This window comes from Macaca fascicularis, chromosome 1, assembly GCF_037993035.2.
Source record: "Macaca fascicularis isolate 582-1 chromosome 1, T2T-MFA8v1.1".
Classification (NCBI taxonomy): Eukaryota; Metazoa; Chordata; class Mammalia; order Primates; family Cercopithecidae; genus Macaca; species Macaca fascicularis.
Window position 1 is genome coordinate 193688673 of NC_088375.1, and position 19246 is coordinate 193707918.

At 38.3% G+C, this 19246-nt stretch overlaps 1 protein-coding gene across 45 annotated transcripts in view; it reads left to right on the plus strand.

Moving 5' to 3' along the window:
- Window positions 1–19246, plus strand: part of SCMH1 (Scm polycomb group protein homolog 1) — a 218422-nt gene that overhangs the window by 49396 nt on the left and 149780 nt on the right. For 43 of the 45 annotated variants that reach the window (XR_012421699.1, XR_012421721.1, XR_010579411.2 and 40 more), the window contains exon 2: window positions 2265–2394. Coding sequence is in view for 4 of the 45 variants with exons in the window: in XM_015451609.4 (XP_015307095.3) it covers window positions 2382–2394 (13 nt within the window). In the remaining 41 variants the exon portion in view is untranslated. Of the gene's footprint in view, window positions 1–2264; window positions 2395–19246 lie in introns of those variants that run through there. The other 2 variants (XM_074010829.1, XM_074010834.1) reach the window with 1 other exon arrangement.

The window sequence follows — 19246 nt, forward strand, 5'->3', positions numbered from 1 at the left end:
TTTTATTTATTTATTTATTTTGAGACAGTGTTTCTCGCTGTTGCTGAGGCTGGAGTGCAGTGGTATGATCATAGCTCACTGCAGCCTTGACCTCCCAAGCTCAGGTGATCCTCCTGCCTTAACCTCCCAAGTAGCTGGAACTGTAGGTACACACACCACCATGCCTGGCTAATTTTTATATTTTTTTGTAGAGACGGGGTTTTACCATATTTCTGAGTCTCAAACTCGTAGGCTCAAACAGTTCTCCTGCCTCAGCCTCCCAAAGTGCTGGAATTACAGACGTGAGCCACCATGCCCAGCCTTACCATAAATTTTAAAGGTCCCAGCCAACAATAAGAGAAAACAAAGGAAGAAGTGGCAAAGTAGAAGTAATTCTAGCAGATATTCCATAGAGTCGTCAGTCAAATTGCGAACACAGAATCCTTGGGTGCTAACCAGTAACAGGTGGTTGTAATGTTCCTTTTGTAAGTACATTGTATTATTCGAGATCTGACTTTTCCTTGTGAGAAAGGTATTAAACAGCAGTTTTTTCTTTAGTAATCCTTGGTATCCACATTGCACACTTTTTATTTTTATGTTTTTTTCTTTTGAGACAGGATCTCTATTGCCCAGGCTGGAGTGCAGTGGTGGGATCACAGCTTACTGCAGCCTCCTGGGCTCAACTCAGTCCTCCTACTTCTGTCTCCTGAGTAGCTGGGGCCACAGGCATGTACCCCATGCCCAGCTAAATTTTAAAAATTTTTTGTAGAGATGGGGTCTCACTGTGTTGCCCAGGCTGGTCTCAAACTCCTGAGTTCAGGCAATCCCCCCCACTTCAGCCTCCTAAAATACTGGGATTACAGGTGATCCTCCTGCCTTAACCTCCTTACAGGTGTGAGCCACCACACCCAGCCGTTAAGCACTTTCAAAGCCATTTTTTGTTTGTTATTTACAGCAGCCCAGTGAAGCAAGTAGCATTGGGATTATTGTTCCTATTTGACTAATAAGAAAACTGAGATTCAGTTAAGTTACTGGCCTAAAGTCTTTTTTTTTTTTTTTTTTTTTTTTTTTGACAAAGTCTCACTCTGTCGTCCAGGCTGGAGTGTAGTGGCATGATCTCTGCTCACTGCAACCTCTGCCTCCTGGGTTCAAGTGATTCTCATGCCTCAGCCTCCCGGGTAGCTGGGATTACAAGCATGTGCCACCATGCTTGGCTAATTTTTGTGTTTTTAGTAGAGATGGGGTTTGCCATGTTGGCCAGGCTGGTCTTGAACCCCTGACCTCAAGGATCTGCCAGGCTCAGCCTCTCAAAGTGCTGGGACTACGGACGTGAGCCACCGCGTCCAGCCATGTTACCTGCCTAACATCTTAAAGGGAAAATAAACATTAAGGCAAGATAGAGTTGAGATTCAAATCAGGGTAAAATTTTAACGTCAAATTCAGCATGTTTTGTTTTGTTTTTACTTTGTTTTTGTTCTACTTTACTACCACTCTGACTGTAATAAAGAAAAGAGTGAAAGTTCTTTAGGGGAACTGAGGTACTCCCAAAGAATTGCTACAGTCCCATTTGTCCTGTGACCATGTGCTTGGGGTGCCATAACAGAATACCACAGACTGAGTGGCTTAAACAATAGAAATTTATATCCTCAAACTTCTGGGGGCTGGAAGTTCAGTGTCAAGATGCTGGCAGGAGAGGCTAGAGATGAGGTCTCTCTCCTTAGCTTACAGATGACACCTTCTTTCTGAGTCCTCATGTGGCATTTTTTTCTGTGTGGGAGAAAGAGATATCTCATGTCTCATCCTTTTGTTTTAAAGGAACCAATTATATCAGGTTAGGGCCTCACCTGTATGACTTTATTTAACCTTAATTACCTCCTTAAATGCCCTGTCTCCAAATGTAGTCACATTGGGGGGTAGGGCTTTGACGTATGAATTTGGGGGAGACACAGGTCAGCGCATAACACAATGTTAATAGGTTTTTAGTGGCTTTTGATATTCTGGCTTAGCCTGGTTAGCTGGAAACTAAATTTAATATTTGCATGGGACCAAATGTAGCAAATATCTGTATTCTTTATTTCTGTGAATATAGAAGCTTAGCTAAATTCAACCTGTGGTACTTGCTGTAAGGTACTTTGCAACTCCAGGATATTCTAATAGCAAAAAAATCTGTATCTAAATTTTCTACTTTTCTTATAATGTGGCCTAATTTGTTAATAATTAGAGATCTCAGTACTTTACAGGTAATAAATGTTCCTCTCCTTCCTCCCCACCCACCTTTTTTACAGATGGAGAAATTAGCATACAGAGAAACTGACTTGTCAGATGTCAGAGCAAGGTATTGGTGGATCCAGGGATAAATCCCAAACTTCTTAACTCCTAGACCGGTTTTTAGTCCATTGACTATGCAGCCTAATGGTAAGTATCTTTTTACCTTATCCTGGAAGTAAGAGGGATTAAGAGACCTAGCAAGGACTGGCTTTAAGGAATTCCTCACTACTAATTAGACTACTCGTTATCCTTTTCTTTATAGCCATGATGTCATTTTTGTCATTGGCATGAATTTTCCAGATTGGGAGAGGAGGTTTGAAGTTTTGCTTTTCAAATAGTTAAAAATATTTCTTGGTGGCTCATGCCTGTAATCCCAACACTTTGGGAGGCCAAGGTGGGCGGATCACCTGAGGTCGGGAGTTCGAGACCAGCCTGACCAACATGGAGAAACCCCATCTCTACTAAAAATACAAAACTGGCGGGCATGGTGGCACATGCCTGTAATCCCAGCTACTTGGGAGGCTGAGGCAGAATTGCTTGAACCCAGGCGGCAGAGGTTGCTGTGAGCTGAGATCTCACTGTTGTACTCCAGCCTGGGCAGCAAGAGCAAAACGCCATCTCAAAAAAAAAAAAATCTGTAACAGTTTGGCTACATGATAAATAATTATTAAGAAAGGAAACTATTATTTAATGAATTTGTTCGCTGTGGCAACAGAAATACAATGCAAGCCACTTATGTAGTTTAAAGTTTTCTAGTAGCCACATTTAGAAAGGTAAAAAGAAGAAGGGGCATGGGGGCTCTCACCTGTAATCCCAGCACTTTGGGAGGCCAAGGTGGGCCAATTGCTTGAGCCCAGGAATTGGAGACCAGCCTGGGCAACATAGCGAAACCCCATTGCTGCAAAGAATACAGAAGCGTAGCCAGTCATGGTGGTGTGAGCCTGTAGTTCCAGCTACTAGGGAGGTCATAACACTTTATCACACTTAGGTAACTCTCTGTCTTCTAGACTAAAAGAGGGTGCCTTGTTGTTTTTTTAATCCTTATTACCTAACACAGGGCTGGAACTTAGATAGTCAGTGAATTTTTCGTTTGAAGCATGGATGAATGCAGTTTCAATATGGAAATATCAAAAATTTTAAGAGTGTTATTTTGAAAATAGTAAGTTGGAAATGGAATTTAAATATCAAATTGTACAAGATTTAATAGGAAGCTACCCTCTTTAAACCTATAATATTACGTTCATTGATTCATTTTATTGACCTAGATATGTGAGATAGTAAGGAACATAAGACATAATCTTTACTAGCAAATAGTTCATAATTAAGATATACATGTGATCAAACACAAATACACACACATAAAATATAGATAGTTGCTACTATAATATCTCAGCTCCTGTAATATTGTTTGATGCTTAGTGAAACAGAATTTCAAGGTCGAATAGGGTCTTAGGAGTTTATCTAGTTATCTCCCTTTATAACCTGTGAATTTTTCTCTCAGCTTGGAAAAGTTTCAGCATCTTTGGTGATAAGTGGTCATTCAGCTTTTCTGCTTGTACATTTTAGTGTATAACCAGTCCTCTACAGGACAATTCTCATTGTCAGAAAGTCTCTCTCTGACATCTGCTTCCCTGTAGTGAATGCTTTGTCTAATGCCTCCAATCAAAAGACTACATTTTGTGAAATCCCTGGTGAGCATTCTAGTAGCAGGTAAACTAGAACAGGGGTTTTCTATCTGATTTGTTTAGTGATGTATCTCCAGTGCCTAGAATAATGACTGGCAAACAGTAGTAATAAATGTTTGTTGAATGAATTAATCTAAACATAAGCAGGATTTAGAGCATTATTTCAATTCAGTTTTTTAATTGTCAGATTTACACCCTTTGTGGACTATTACATATCTTTCATTGCTGTTTCCTGATCGGTTCTTTGCCTCTATGGCACAGTTTAACTTATTGAGCCCTAAATTTGTCATCTGTAAGAAGATATTAATAGTACCTGAGGTGGAATATATGAAAATACCTGGCACTGGGCCTGGTATATATAGTAATGGTAAGTATTAGTTGAATCTGAAATGGAATCAGTGCAGCAACCTCTGAACCTCCCCTGACCCTGACATCCCAGGAATGCAAGTTTATTTTTTAAAATTAATTAATTTCAAGAAGTATGCATTAACACAGAATATACCATTTTAATAATATTAGTGTACAGTTCAGTGACACTGAAGACATTCACATTGTTGTGCACCCATCACCATCATCAGTCTCTAGAACTTTTTTCATTTTGCAGAACTGCAACTGTACCCATTAAAAATGGTAAGTTCATTTTTAATATTAGCTTAGGTAAAGCATGACTGAAATGGTAAATCTGTACTAGAAAAAATAATACATTCTAATACTAAATATAAATTACATACTATCTGTAGTTTTAAGTTACCTGTTTTCAGTTATTGTTTATTAACTTGAATAATTGATATCTTACCATCTGGCTTCTAGGTATCATCCTCTATGTCACAATTGTTTTGATGAGAGTGTGCATTGAAATATTGACTTTTTAATATGGATAATTTTTCTCTCATTGCATAACGTTCTGCATGTAGTAAAAAGACAAGTTTTTTTTTGTTTTTGTTTTTGTTTTTTTCTGCTTGCTGTGTGCCGAACTCTAGGAATACTGACTGGCTTAAGATTATTTAGCTCTGACACTCTGACAGGCATAAATGTAGGAGGTGGCACTACTACTTTGTTTAGGGCTGTCACCAGAAAGCTGTTACAAAATAATATTTGTCCTGGACTGTGAGGAACAAATAGGAATTTCCCAAATAGAGAAAAGGGGAAGGTCCAGAGGTATGAAAGAGTATGAGTTTGGATGCAGTTTACAGTTGTATGAGCTTGGAAAGAATATATGTCTGGATACAGTTTAGGGATTGATCCTTGAAGACTTTTAAATGGGCTAGTGACATGTTTTATCTGATTTGTATTTTAGAAAACTAATACTGATGTATGATTGGAAAGCAGTGAGAACAGACAAAGGAATTAAATAACTGTTTTTATTGATCAATGTGAGAGATAATGAAATCCTAAATTCTGAATAGGGGCAGGGGAGATTAAAGAGAAGAGATGGTTATTTTAGAGGTACAACTGACAGAATTGGATAACCAGTTGGATTTGGAGGGCAAGAGGGATTACAGGTTTCTGATTTGTTGTGTTAACTGGGATAGGGACTGCCAGAGAAGAAAGATAGAAACTGATTATTAAATAGTACCTGTGTACTATAATATACTCTGAAACATGGCCATTATTCTTAGAACACTTTGAAAACATGATAGGTGACTAGCTCCTTTTTTAATGTGTAGAATTCTGTCAGATGCTGTATTCTCTTTATTTTGGGACAGTTGCCTGACTGAGGGACAGTTACCTGATTCACTGAGTAGTTTATGGCAGTAATTAAAAATTACACATTTTGTAATGCATTTGTTTCTTTTTCTTGAGTACTGCTTTCCATGTTTCAGTAGTTTGTACCAAGTCTATTTCTTCCTAGAAGCTAGAAGTTCCTTTTTCATTGTTCTTTTTTTTTTTTTTTTTTTTTTTTTTTGAGACAGAGTCTTGCTCTGTTTCCCAGACTGGAGTGCAGTGACATAATCCTGGCTCACTGCAGCCTGGACTTCCTGGGCTCAAGCAATCCTGCCATCGCAGCCTCTTAAGTAGCTGAAACCACAGGTTCCACGCCCAGCTAATTTTTTAATTTTTTTGTAGAGACGGGGTCTCACTATGTTGCTGAGGCTGGTCTTGAACTCCTGGGCTCAGTGAATCCTCCTGCCTTGCCTCCCAAAGTGCCGGGATAGCAGGCATGGGCCACTGAACTTTTTGAACCATTTGATGCCTTTCTGCCCTTAACTATTTGTTATTTTGTTCATTTTGCTGCATAACTGAATATGGATTTTGTTTTCTTTACTGGAATACTTCCTCTTTTCTTTTCTTTCTTTTTTTTTTTTTTTTTTTTTTTTTTTTTGAGACAAGTCTTGCTCTGTTGCCCAAGCTAGACTAATTTTTTTAAATTGCATTGGTTACTTTTGAATATTGTTTTACTGATGATCTTTCAACCTGGTTTCTATTTGTTGTGGCTTCCTTTAATCAATTTTGTGTATACTGGTAGCTCATCTTTACTTAAGCAATATAGTACTAAAAACTTGTATGTAAATGGAATATATATTGTATGTTTAATTTTTAAGAATATATGTTTTCTAATTATGAAAAATTTTAAACATAAATTTAATCATGATCCCCTAATATATTTTTCAATAATTTTAAAGCCTAATCTAGTTTTTAATCTTTACTAATGATTCAGAGGAAAACAGGCATAGCAGGCTACTAGAAAGACAGGGGATGTAAAAACCAGGAGAGAAGGCAAACAACTGGCCAATGTTGCTGGAATGTAGTAGAAAAGGGAGAAGTCATAACAGATAAGATTAGAGAGGTGGCAGGAATCAAATCCTGCATGGCTTTGTAAAGCACCCTTAACTGAGTATGAAGCTATTGGAGGTCCTTCAGAAGAGAAATGACCTTATCTGTTTTATGTTTTAAAATACTCATTTTGACCTAGTAGTTGGGTTCTCCCCCAAAACAGAAACAATGGGAGCTGGGTAGGTAGGTAGAGAGAGATTTATTGTGGGAATTGGCTCACAGGATTATAGAGGCTGAGAAATCCCATGATATACTATGTGTAAGCTGGTGCCATTAGTCTGAGTCCAAAGACCTAAGAATCAGGGAGCTGATGGTGTAACTCTGCCTTCAGTGCCAAAGACCTGAAAACCAGTGGGGAAGGCAGAGGGGGCTGTTGTAAGTCTTGGGATCTGAGGCTCAAGAACTAGGAGCTCCATTGTCTAAGGACAGGATAAGATGGATATCCTAGCTCACAAAACGAGAGAATTCACTCTTCCTTCACCTTTTTGTGCTATTTGGACCCTCAGTGGATTGGATAATGCCCACACACATTGGTGAGAGCAATATTCTTTACTCAGTCTACTGATTCAAATGTTAATCTCTTCAAGAAATACAACCACAGATACACTCAGAAATAATATTTACCAGCTATCTGGGCATTCCTTAGCCCAGTTAAATTGACAAATAAAGTTAACCATCACAAGTACTCCTTTCAACTCAGCACCCATATGTATTTCCTTAAGCCATATTTGATCTCCAAATGAAGATAGTAACAGGGTCATTATTCTACCTAACATAAACAGCTATCTTGCATACAACCGAAAACACACTAACCCCCTCCCCAGGAGAGTGAAGTTCTTCAGTGATGTTTACTCTTCTCCTGATAGTCTGTAACTTAAATATTATGATGTAAAATTAAAAACACTTAAATATTGATATAAAGTCAATACAACTTTTGTTACATGATAAGAAAAGATAGGAAAGAACGCAAAGATATTTGCTTAATATGTGTATATATACAAACAAACATTCATAATGAAATAAGGAGGAAATACTCAGAACAATTATAGTTGTTTCTGTACTGGTCACATGGTTATTGCTGGTATTTATAACTTACCTATTCTGTATTTTTTTTAATTTTTATTTTTTTATTTTTGCCTTCTGCAAGAACCTCATGATTCTTTACCCAGCAGGGTGACCCAAAGGTTTGGCCCATTTGTAGTTCTGCCTGGATTGCGTTTTTGTAGTTATCCATTGGCCTTAATCACAGAGTGGAGTAATACTGAGAAACACCCTAAGGTATCTCCTGTATTCTAGACATACTCTTCAGTTCTTCCATTGTGGAGTAGTAGTTCAGTTTCTCCTTGATAGTCCGGATGAATCACCTCAGGCAACAACACCGCAACTCCCTCTTTACCTGTTGACTCAGAGGCGTGAGGAACCCAGAGTAGCTAGGTGGCAGTCTTTAAAAAAAAAAAAAAAAAATTGGAGATTTTTTGGTTTTGTCTTTTATTATTTTTAAACTGAAACATAATTGTACATATTTATTGGGTACAGTGTGATATTTCAATACATGTACCTAATGTGTAATGATTGAATCGGTAATTAGCATATCAATCGCTTCAAACATTTATCATTTATTTGTGTTGGGAGCATTCAGAAATACGCTCTTTTTGCTGTTTGAAAATACACAATAAGTTCTAATTATAGTCACCTATAGTGCTGTAGAACACTATAACTTACTTCTTTTATTTAGCTGTACTTTTATATTTGTCCCCCTACCTCCCCTTTTTTCCCTTTAGTAACCACTATTCTGTCTACTATGAGGTCTACTTTTGTAGCTTCCACATATGACTGAAAACATGTGGTATTTCTCTTTCTGTGCCTGGCTTATTTCCTTAACCTGGTGTTCTACAAGCTAATCCATGCTGCCACAAATGACAGAATTTCATTCTTTTTATGGCTAAATAGTATCCCATTGTTTGTATATACCATATTTTCTTTATTTATCTAATGATGGACACTTTGGTTGATCCCTTATCTTGACTATTATGAATAGTGCTGCAATAAACATGGGAGTGCAGATAACTTTTTGACATACTGATTTCCTTCCCTATGGATATATACCCAGTATTGGAATTGCTGGATCACATGGTAGTATTCTTTTTAGATTTTTGAGGAACCTTCATCCTGTTTTCCGTAGTAGCTGTACTAATTTACTATACCACCAACAGTGAATAAGAGTTCCCCTTTCTCCACATTTTTGTCAGCATTTATTTTTGTCTTTTTAGTAGTAGCCACTGTAACTAGGGTAAAATGATATCTCATTGTGGTTTTGATTTGCATTTCCCTGATGATTAGTGATGCTGAGCATTTTTTCATATACCTGTTAGCCATTTCTGTGTCTTCTTTTGAGAGATATCTATTCAGCTCATTTGTTTATTTTTAAATCAGATTATTTGTTGTTTTGTGTTTTGGGGGGAGTTTTTTGGTTTTTGCTGTCGTTTGAGCTCCCTGCATATTCTAGATATTAATCCCTTGTTGGATGAATAGTTTACATATATTTCTCCGATTCTGCACTCTTTTCCCTCTGTTGATTGTTTCCTTTGCTGTGCAGAAGCTTTTTAGTTTGATATAATCTCATGATGTCTAATTGTGTAATTTTGCTTTTGTTGCCTTTGCTTTTGAGGTCTTCTCTATAAAATGTTTGCCCAAATCAATGTCTTGAAGCATTTCTCCTGTGTTTTTTTTCTAGTAGTTTTATAGTTTCAGGCCTTCATTTAAGTCTTGATCTGTTTTTAATTGATTTTTGTACATGGTGAGAGGTCTAGTTTTATTTTTATGTACAGGGGTCTAGTTTAATTTTTCTGCATATGGATATCCTGTTTTCCCAGTGGAGAAAACTTTATTTCCCAGTGGAGAAAAACTTTATTTATTAAGGAGACTGTCCCTTCCCCAGTGAATGTTCTTGATGCCTTTCTCAAAAATCAGTTGGCTGTAAATACATGGATTTATTTCTGGGTTCTCTATTCTGGGTTCCATTGGTATATATGTGTGTTCTTATGCCAGTACCATGGTGTTTTGTTTACCATGTCTTTGTTATATATTTTGAAATCCAGTAGTGTGATGCCTCCAGCTTTGTTCTTTTTTGCTCAGGTTTGCTTTGGCTATTTGGAAATTTTTATGGTTCCATACAAAGTTTAGAATTTTTTTCTATTTTTGTGAAGAATATCATTGGTATTTTGATAGGGATTGCATTGAATCTATAGACAACTTTTGGTAGTATGTTTATTTTAACAATATTAAGCCTTCCAATCCATGAACATGAGATATCTTTCTATTTGTTTGTGTCCTCTTCCATTTCTTTCATCAGTGTTCTGTGGTTTCCCTTGTAGAGATCTTTTACCTCCTTGGATAAATTTATTTGTAGGTTTTTTTTTTTTAATAGCTATTGTAAATGAGATTGCTTTCTTGATTTGTGTTGTTGTTGTTGTTGTTGTTTTTACTAATTCATTGTTGGTTCAGTGCTACTGATTTTTATATGTTGATTTTGTGTCCTGCAGCTTTCCTGAATTTGTTTATCAGTTCTAAGAATTTTTTGGTAGAGCTTTTTTTTTTTTTTTTTTTTTTTTTTTGATGGAGTCTCGCTCTATTGCCCAGGCTGGAGTGCAGTGGTATGAACATGGCTCACTGCAGCCTTAACCTCTCAATAGATCCTCCCACCTCAGCCTCCCAAGTAGTTGGGACCACAGGCATGTACCACCATCCTGGCTAACTTTTTGTATTTTTTGTAGAGATGGGGTCTTGCCATGTTGCCCAGGTTGGTCTTGAAGTTCTGGGCTCAAGTGATCCTTCTGTCTCACCCTCCCAAAGTGCTGGGATTACAGACGTGAGCCACCGCACCCAGCCGTCTTTCCCCTTAATACTGCTTTGGCTGTATCCCATAGGTTTGGGTATGTTATGTTTCTATTTTCATTTGTTTCAAGAAACTTTAAAATTTTCTTCTTAATTTCTTCATTGACCTATTGGTTTTTCAGGAACATGTTTAATTTCTTTGTATTTCTATGATTTTGAAAGTTCCTCTTGTTATTGATTTCTATTTTTATTCCATTGTGGTCTGAAATGATACTTGATATGATTTCAGTTCTCTTAAATTTGGTGAGATTTACTTATGGTCTAATTTGGAGAATGTTCTATGTTCTGATGAAAAGAATGTATATTATACAGCTGTTGGAAGACAGTAAAAGTACTGTCACCTAGCTGGCACTGTAACTGCATCTTTTGTGTGTGTGTGTGTGCGCGCTTTTTTTTTTTTATTTTTAGTAGAGACGGGGTTTTACCACAAGGCCATTCCATAGTTCTGTCAAGCCAGCTGCTTCAGGATGATGCATGTTGAGATCGTTAATTCCATGAGCATAAGCTCATTGCCACACTTCTTTGTGTGGCTTCTTGGTCAGAAGCAGTGCTGTCTGTAATGGTGGATAAGGGATTTTGTGTGTCTGCAGTTGGTAGTTTTGACAGTAGAATTGCATGCAGGGAAGGCAAATCAATATCCAGAGTAAATGTCTATTCCAGCTGGACAAAATACTGTCCCTTCAATGAAGAAAGCAGTCCATTGTAATCAACCTGTCACTGGGTAGCTGGCTGATCACCCTGGGGAATAGTGCCATATCAGGGGCTCAGTGTTGATCTCTGCTGCTGGCAGATTGGACACTCAGCAATGGCCATCGCCAGATTGGCCTTGGTATGTGGAAGTCCATGCTGCTGAACTTATGCATAATTTCTATGCAAATAAGTAATGGAGGTGCCATTTACTGGGTTGGGGAAGACGAAAAGTAACAAGATGACAGAGGATGGCCTTCTGTTTTAGTCATGTTAAGTTCTTAATATCTGATTGATAACCATGTAGAGATGGCCTACAGGTGGTTGTATGTGAATGTGTGTGGGATTCTAAGATTCCAGTTCTGGAAATGTGAATTTGGAAGTGATCTTAATGGAGTGGTGAGCAGACATACCCTATTTGAATGAGGTGATAATATGGGGTAGTGAGGAGGCAATAACTGTGAGGTAGTCAAGAGGCAATAACTGCAGGTAACTCTTAAGTTTTCCTGTGAAGGAGAGCAAAGAAATAGAGGAATATAATAGGACGGATATGTGTGGGATTAAGAGAAGGGTGTGAGGTTTTGTTTATTTTAGGTTTTCATTGATAGGAAATAATAGAGCAGTAAGAATGCTGGTGCAAATGATCTGTTAGAAAGGAGGTACTTGATAGTAGGATCAGCAATGTGGCAGAATAGGAAACTCCTGACTCTCCCTCCACCCATGGGTGCACCAAATAAATATCTATTCATGGATCAGTTCTCTGTCAGAGAAAGTCAGAGACTAGATGAAAAATTCCTACCCGTGGGGCAACTGAGGAAACATCCTCATCGAATGGGTAGGAAAAACTGAAGCACACTAGGGCCAGACCCCATCCTGGGCATTGTGCCATAAAATTGGGAAGGGAAGCCCCAACATCCAACTTCTCCCCATGGAGAGGAGGGTTTTAACCCCACATATAGCATCCTAACTTAAGATTCTTCATGGTCTGGTTCTTAATTCATCAACTCTGGGAGCAAAGGGGATTAGACATATGCAAGTCTTTCTAGACCACAGGAAAAAAGCAGCAGTTAGATATGGGCACTTAAGCACTTCAGAGCTTTCATCCCCCAGGAGCAATACATAGAAGGGACTTAAGAAATGAAGCCCCCTGTTTGCCCCCAGAAGGAGTTTATGACACACTATTCCGGCAGCTTTTTGGTTGTTTGGCTTCTAACTAACTTACATTGGGGGAGTTTAGGAGCAGTCAAATATTAACCCGCCACCAGCCTGGGAAGAGTTTGTCCACACATTGAATACCTCAGCTTACATAGCTTCCACCAAGGGTCTACATCCTAAACCTCTCAGCTCTGGGAGAAGAAGGGATTGGCCTATGCAGATCTCTAGACCTCTGCAGGAAAAAAGCAGCAGATTTATACGGGTACAGAAGCACATCCCTGGACTTTATTCCCCAGGAGAAGTGCAGAGAAGAAGCTTAAAATGTAGCCCCCGATTTTTCCGCAGAAGGGGTTTATGACATACTCTTCTGGTGACTACTTGCCAGCCTGGCTTCCAAATAACTTGCATTGAGGAATTAAAGGGGTAGACAGCTATTAACCTGACACCACCCTGATAAGCATATGTCCACATGAGTGCCCCAACTTTTACAGCTATCTCCCAAAGGATTACATCCTAAACATCTTAGCTCTGGGAGCCAAGGGGACTAGGCATAGATGAGTTTTTCTAGATCACAGAACAATGGGATGGCTTTAAATAGGTATACAAATACCTTCAGAGGTCATACCTCTTATGAGCAGTGCAGAAAGGAAGTAGGAACATGTAGGTCCCATTTGTTCTCCAAAAGGGGCTTATAGCACATACTTCCAGTGGCTACTTGACAGCCTGGCTTCTGATGAACTTGCATTTGGGATCTGATGGGAAAACAAACAGTAGTCCTCTAGCTAATCTCAGTGATAAATCCAAGGCTACTCATTCTTCCTCGAAGGAGTTTGGTCATGCCTCAAGTGCCACAACTTCTATAGCTTCCACCCAAGGGACAAGATTTGGGAATCAGTGGAGCTTTGCATTCCTGAGTAGCCTTAGACCACAGCAAACAAAAAGGGGGACGTACAGCAGGACCACTTCTATGAGCTTCTCCCCAGGATCAGAGGGTGCAACCTGAATGTGAGTACAGTTTTTTGCCACAGATCTCGTTAGCTTAGTGCAGGGAGAGTGGGGCATAAATGCTCAGGCTCAACTGTGAAGATAGAAGGAAATGGAAAACCCATTCAGTACCTCAACATCTCCAGCTACATCTAGAGATTCTGGCTCCTACTCTATGGTATTGTTGGGGTATTGACAGAATGTGGCACATCCTAAGCTTGAGGGGACCATCATAAAAGAGACAGCAGTCTGAATAAACACAGAGATTAGAGAGTGCCTTAAAATTTTTGGCTGGATGGATTGGTGAGATCCTTCTCCTACATGAAGCCAGTCTGACAAGTTGGGGAGAGGTTATATTCTTATTTAATGCATAGAAGCTAATACAAAAATCAAAGAACAGAGAATCTATTTAAAAAAAAAAAAAAGAGAGAGAGAGAGAAATCTCCACAAGTGAAATAGAGATATGTGATTCGCCTGACAGAGAATTTAAGATAATGGTTATAAAGATGTTCACTGAAGTCAAAAGAGCGATGAAAGAACAAACTAAGAACTTTGACAAAGAGATAGAAAGTATAAAATAGTACCAAATAGACATCAAAGATGTGAAAAGTACTATAACTGAACTAAAAAATTCAATGGAGGTGTTCAACAGCAGATTCGATGAAGCAGAAGAAAGGATCGATGAAATCAAAGACAGGTCATTGAAAAAAATCCAATCTGAGCAAAAAGAAAGCAGAATGAGGCCGGGCGTGGTGGCTCAAGCCTGTAATCCCAGCACTTTGGGAGGCCGAGACGGGCGGATCACGAGGTCAGGAGATCGAGACCATCCTGGCTAACATGGTGAAACCCCGTCTCTACTAAAAATACAAAAAACTAGCCGGGCGAAGTGGCGAGCGCCTGTAGTCCCAGCTACTCGGGAGGCTGAGGCAGGAGAATGGTGTAAACCCGGGAGGCGGAGCTTGCAGTGAGCTGAGATCCGGCCACTGCACTCCAGCCCAGGCGACAGAGCGAGACTCCGTCTCAAAAAAAAAAAAAAAAAAAGAGTATTGGAGTTTGCCGGGCGCGGTGGCTCAAGCCTGTAATCCCAGCACTTTGGGAGGCCGAGACGGGCGGATCACGAGGTCAGGAGTTCGAGACCATCCTGGCTAACACGGTGAAACCCCGTCTCTACTAAAAAATACAAAAAACTAGCTGGGCGAGGTGGCGGGCGCCTGTAGTCCCGGCTACTCGGGAGGCTGAGGCAGGAGAATGGCGTAAAAACCCAGGAGGCAGAGCTTGCAGTGAGCTGAGATCCGGCCACTGCACTCCAGCCTGGGCGACACAGCGAGACTCCGTCTCAAAAAAAAAAAAAAAAAAAAAACAGAATGAAAAGGATAGTTTAAATAGAGTTTATGAGACCTGTGGGACACCATCAAGTGGACAACATATGCATTATTGATATGTCAGAAAGAGAAGAAATAAAATATATTCAAAGAAATTACGTCAGAAAACTTCCTAAGCCTGGGGAAGGAAATAGAAAGCCAGATCCAGGAAGTCCAAAGAACACCAAATAAGATGAACCTAAAAAGATCCACACCAAGGCAAGTTGTAATCAAATTATAAGTTAGAGAGAGTTGAAAGCAGCAAGCGAAAAGTGAGTTGTCACATGTGAGGGAAGCACCCTAAGGCTATCAGTGGATTTCACAGCAGAAACCTTGCAGATCAGAAGAGAGTACGATGATATTATTCAAAACCCTGAAAGGAAAAAACACACAAAAACCAACACTGCTAGCAAAGCATGCTATACCCAGCAATCCTGTCTTTCAAAAACAAAGGGATAATCAAGACTTTCTCAAACAAAAACAGAGAATTTATCCCCACTAGACCAGCCTTACAAGAAATGCTAAAGGGAATTCAGAAGACAACGTTAATCAGTAATGTGAAAACATATGAAAGTATAAAACTCACTGAAAGAGGAGATATTACAACTGGTAACATAGAAATACAAAGGATCATGGAAGAATACTATGAACAGTTATAAGCCAACAAATTGAACAACCAGAAGAAATGAATACATTGCTAGAAATATATAGTTTACAAAGAGTGAATCACAAAGCAGTTAGAAATCTGAATAGTCCAATTATGAGTAATGAGATTCAATTAGTAATTAAAAGTCTCCTATCAGAGTAAAGCCTGGGACCTAATGGCATCATAGCTGAATTGTACCAGACACTTAAGAACAAATACCAGTCCTTCTCAAACTCTTCCAGAAAGTTGAAGAGGAGGGAATTCTTCAAAATTTATTTTATGAGGCCAGCAGTACCTTGATAACAAAGCCAGACAAAGATACGACAAGAGAAGACTACATCTCCCTTTATCTGAATGGTAAGAGGAAAAAGAAGACTGCAGACCAATCTCACTGATGAACATAGATGCAAAAATCTTCAACAAAATACTAAGAAACCATATTCAGCAGTATATTAAAAGAATCATTCACCATGATTAAGTGGAATTTGCCCTTGGGATGTGATGCAGATGAATAAATGTGACTCACCATATAACAGAATGAAGGACAAAAATCACATGATCATCTCAATAGATGGAGAAAATGCATTTGACAAAATTCAACATCCTTTCATAATGAAAACTCTTAATATATTAGTTATAGAAGGAATGTTCCTCAACACATAGCTAACCTTGTCCTCAATGGTAAGAAGTTGAAGGATTTTCCTATAAGATCTAGAATAAGACAAGGATGCCCACTCTTACCACTTCTGTTCAACATAGTATCAGAAGTCCTAGCCCAAGCAATTAGGCAAGAAAAAGAAATAAAAGACATCCAAATAGGAAAGGGTGAAATGAAATTGTCTCTGTTTGGTGACAACATGATCTTACATATTGAAAATCTTAAAGACTGCACCAAAACACCATTTGAATTAGACAAATCCAGTAAAGTTGCAGGATACAAAATCAACTAACAAAAGTCAGCAGCATTTCTATACACTAACAGTGAACTTTCCGGAAAAGAAATTAAGAAAACAATCCCATTTACAATAGCAATCCCATTTACAATACCACTTACTACTTTTTTTTTCTTTTTTTTATTATTATACTTTAAGTTCTAGGGTACATGTGCATAACGTGCAAGTTTGTTACATATGTATACTTGCGCCATGTTGGTGTGCTGCACCCATCAACTCGTCAGCACCCATCAACGCGTCATTTACATCAGGTATAACTCTCAATGCAATCCCTCCCCTCGCCCCCTCCCTATAATAGGCCCTGGTGTGTGATGTTCTCCTTCCCGAGTCCAAATGATCTCATTGTTCAGTTCCCATCTATGAGTGAGAACATGCGGTGTTTGGTTTTCTGTTCTTGTGATAGTTTGCTGAGAATGATGGTTTCCAGCTGCATCCATGTCCCTACAAAGGACACAAACTCATCCTTTTTTATAGCTGCATAGTAGTCCATGGTGTATATGTGCCACATTTTCTTAATCCAGTCTGTCACTGATGGACATTTAGGTTGATTCCAAGTCTTTGCTATTGTGAATAGTGCCGCAATGAACATACGTGTGCGTGTGTCTTTATAGCAGCATGATTTATAATCCTTTGGGTATATACCCAGTAATGGGATGGCTGGGTCATATTACAATACCACTTACTTCTAAGTAAAATACATAGAAGTAACTTTAACCAAGGAAGTGAAAGATCTATATGCTGAAAACTGTAAGGCACTGATAAAGGAAATTAAGGATATCACAAATAAGTGGAAAGATATCTAGTGTTTATGGATGGGAAAAATTAATATTGTGAAAATATTTATACCACCAGAAGAAATCTACAGATTTAATGCAACCGCCATCAAAATTCTAATGTCATTCTTCACAGAAGGAGAAAAAACAATGCTAAAATTAATGTAGAGCCACAAAAGATCCCAAATAGCCAAACAATCTTGACCAAAAAGAGCAAAGCTGGAGACATCACACTACTGTATTACAAAGTTTATTACAAAGCTATAGTAATCAAAAAAGCATGGTGCTGGCATAAAAACAGACAAATCTACTGATGAAATAGGACAGAGAGCCCAGAAATAAACCCGTGCATCTACAGTCAATTGCTTTTTGACAGGAACACACATTGGGGAAAGGAAAATCTGTTCAAAAAGTGGTATTGGGAAAACTGGATATCCACAAACAGAAGAATGAAAGTGGATCTTTATCTCACCCCTCATACAAGAATCAACTCAAAATGGATTAAAGACTTGAAACTATGAAACTGAAACTATAAAACTGCTAGAGGTCTGGACAGAGATTTCTCTGATTTGAACTCAAAAGCATAAACAATAAAAGCAAAAATAGACAAATGGAATTGCATTCAAGTGAAAAGCTACTGCACAGAAAAGGAAGTAATAGAGTGAAGAGACAACCCACAGATTGGGAGAAAATATTTGCAAATCATACACTGGAGAAGGGACTAATATCTGAAATATACTAGGAACTCAAACTACTCAGTAACAAGAAAACAGCCCTGTTAAAAATAAGCAAAGAACTTGAATAGATATTTTTCAAAAGAAAACATATAAATGGGCAACAGATATATGAAAAAAAAAGTCCAACATCTCTAATCATCAGAGAAATGCAAATGAAAACCACAGTGAGATACCCTACAGCCAACACCTGTTATGTTGGCTGTTATCAAAAAGATGAAAGATAAATATTGACAAGGATTACAAGAAAAAGGAACCTTTATACACTGTTGTGGATATCACAAATTAGTACAGCCATTTTGAAAAACAGGATGGAGGTTCCTCAAAACACAAAATAGAAATACCATATGATTCATCAATCCCACTACTGGCTATATCCCCAAAGGCAATGAAATCAGTATGTTGAAGGGATAGCTTCATCTGCATGCCTGTATTCATTGCAGCACTATTCACAGTAGCCAAGATATGGGAATAATTTAAGTGTCCATCAATATATGAATGGATTTTAAAATGTGGTGTATATACACAGTGGAATACATTCTGCCTTAAAAAATGGAAATTCTGTCATTTTTGGCAAAGTGGATGAACCTAGAGGATGTAATGTTGAAGTCAGGCACAGAACAACAAATATCATATAACCTCACATGTAGAATCTAAAAAAAGTCTAACTTATAGAAGTAGAGAGTAGAATGGTGATAACCAGAGGCTGGGAGGGGAGGGGTGAGTATAGATAAAAGGGAGATACATTGGTCAACAGGTAGAAAGTTATAGTTAGATAGGAGGAGTAGTTCTGGTGTTCTATTGCAGAGCATGTTGACTGTAGTTAATAATAATGTATTATATATTTCAAAATAGCTAAAGAGAGAATTTTAAATGTTCTCACCACAAAGAAATTATAAATATCTGAAGTGATGGATATACTAATTGCTGTACTCTGGTTTGATCATTCCACAATGTGTATTTGTATTGAAACATCACTTTATACCCCAAAAATATGTAAAATTATTGTTGGCCAATTACAAAGAATAGCAAAAAAAAAAAAAAAAAAAAAAAGACGGGGGGATACTTGCAAAGTTTTTGAGAGGATGAGAGACTATGGGACCTGCAGCTAATATGGAGGATTGGCTTTTGATAAAAACAGACACTTCATCCACAGTAACAGGAGAGAAGTCAGAAAAAACCATGAATGAATAGGTAATTTATTCACCAAACATTTAATGAGTCCCTGTTACTATACTACATACTGGGGATTCACCACTAAACAAGATCAAGTCTCTACCGTCATGAAATGAGTGGAAGGGCTTACTCTTACTTCTGTTTTCTCAATGAATCCTGAATTCCCTGAGAGTGAA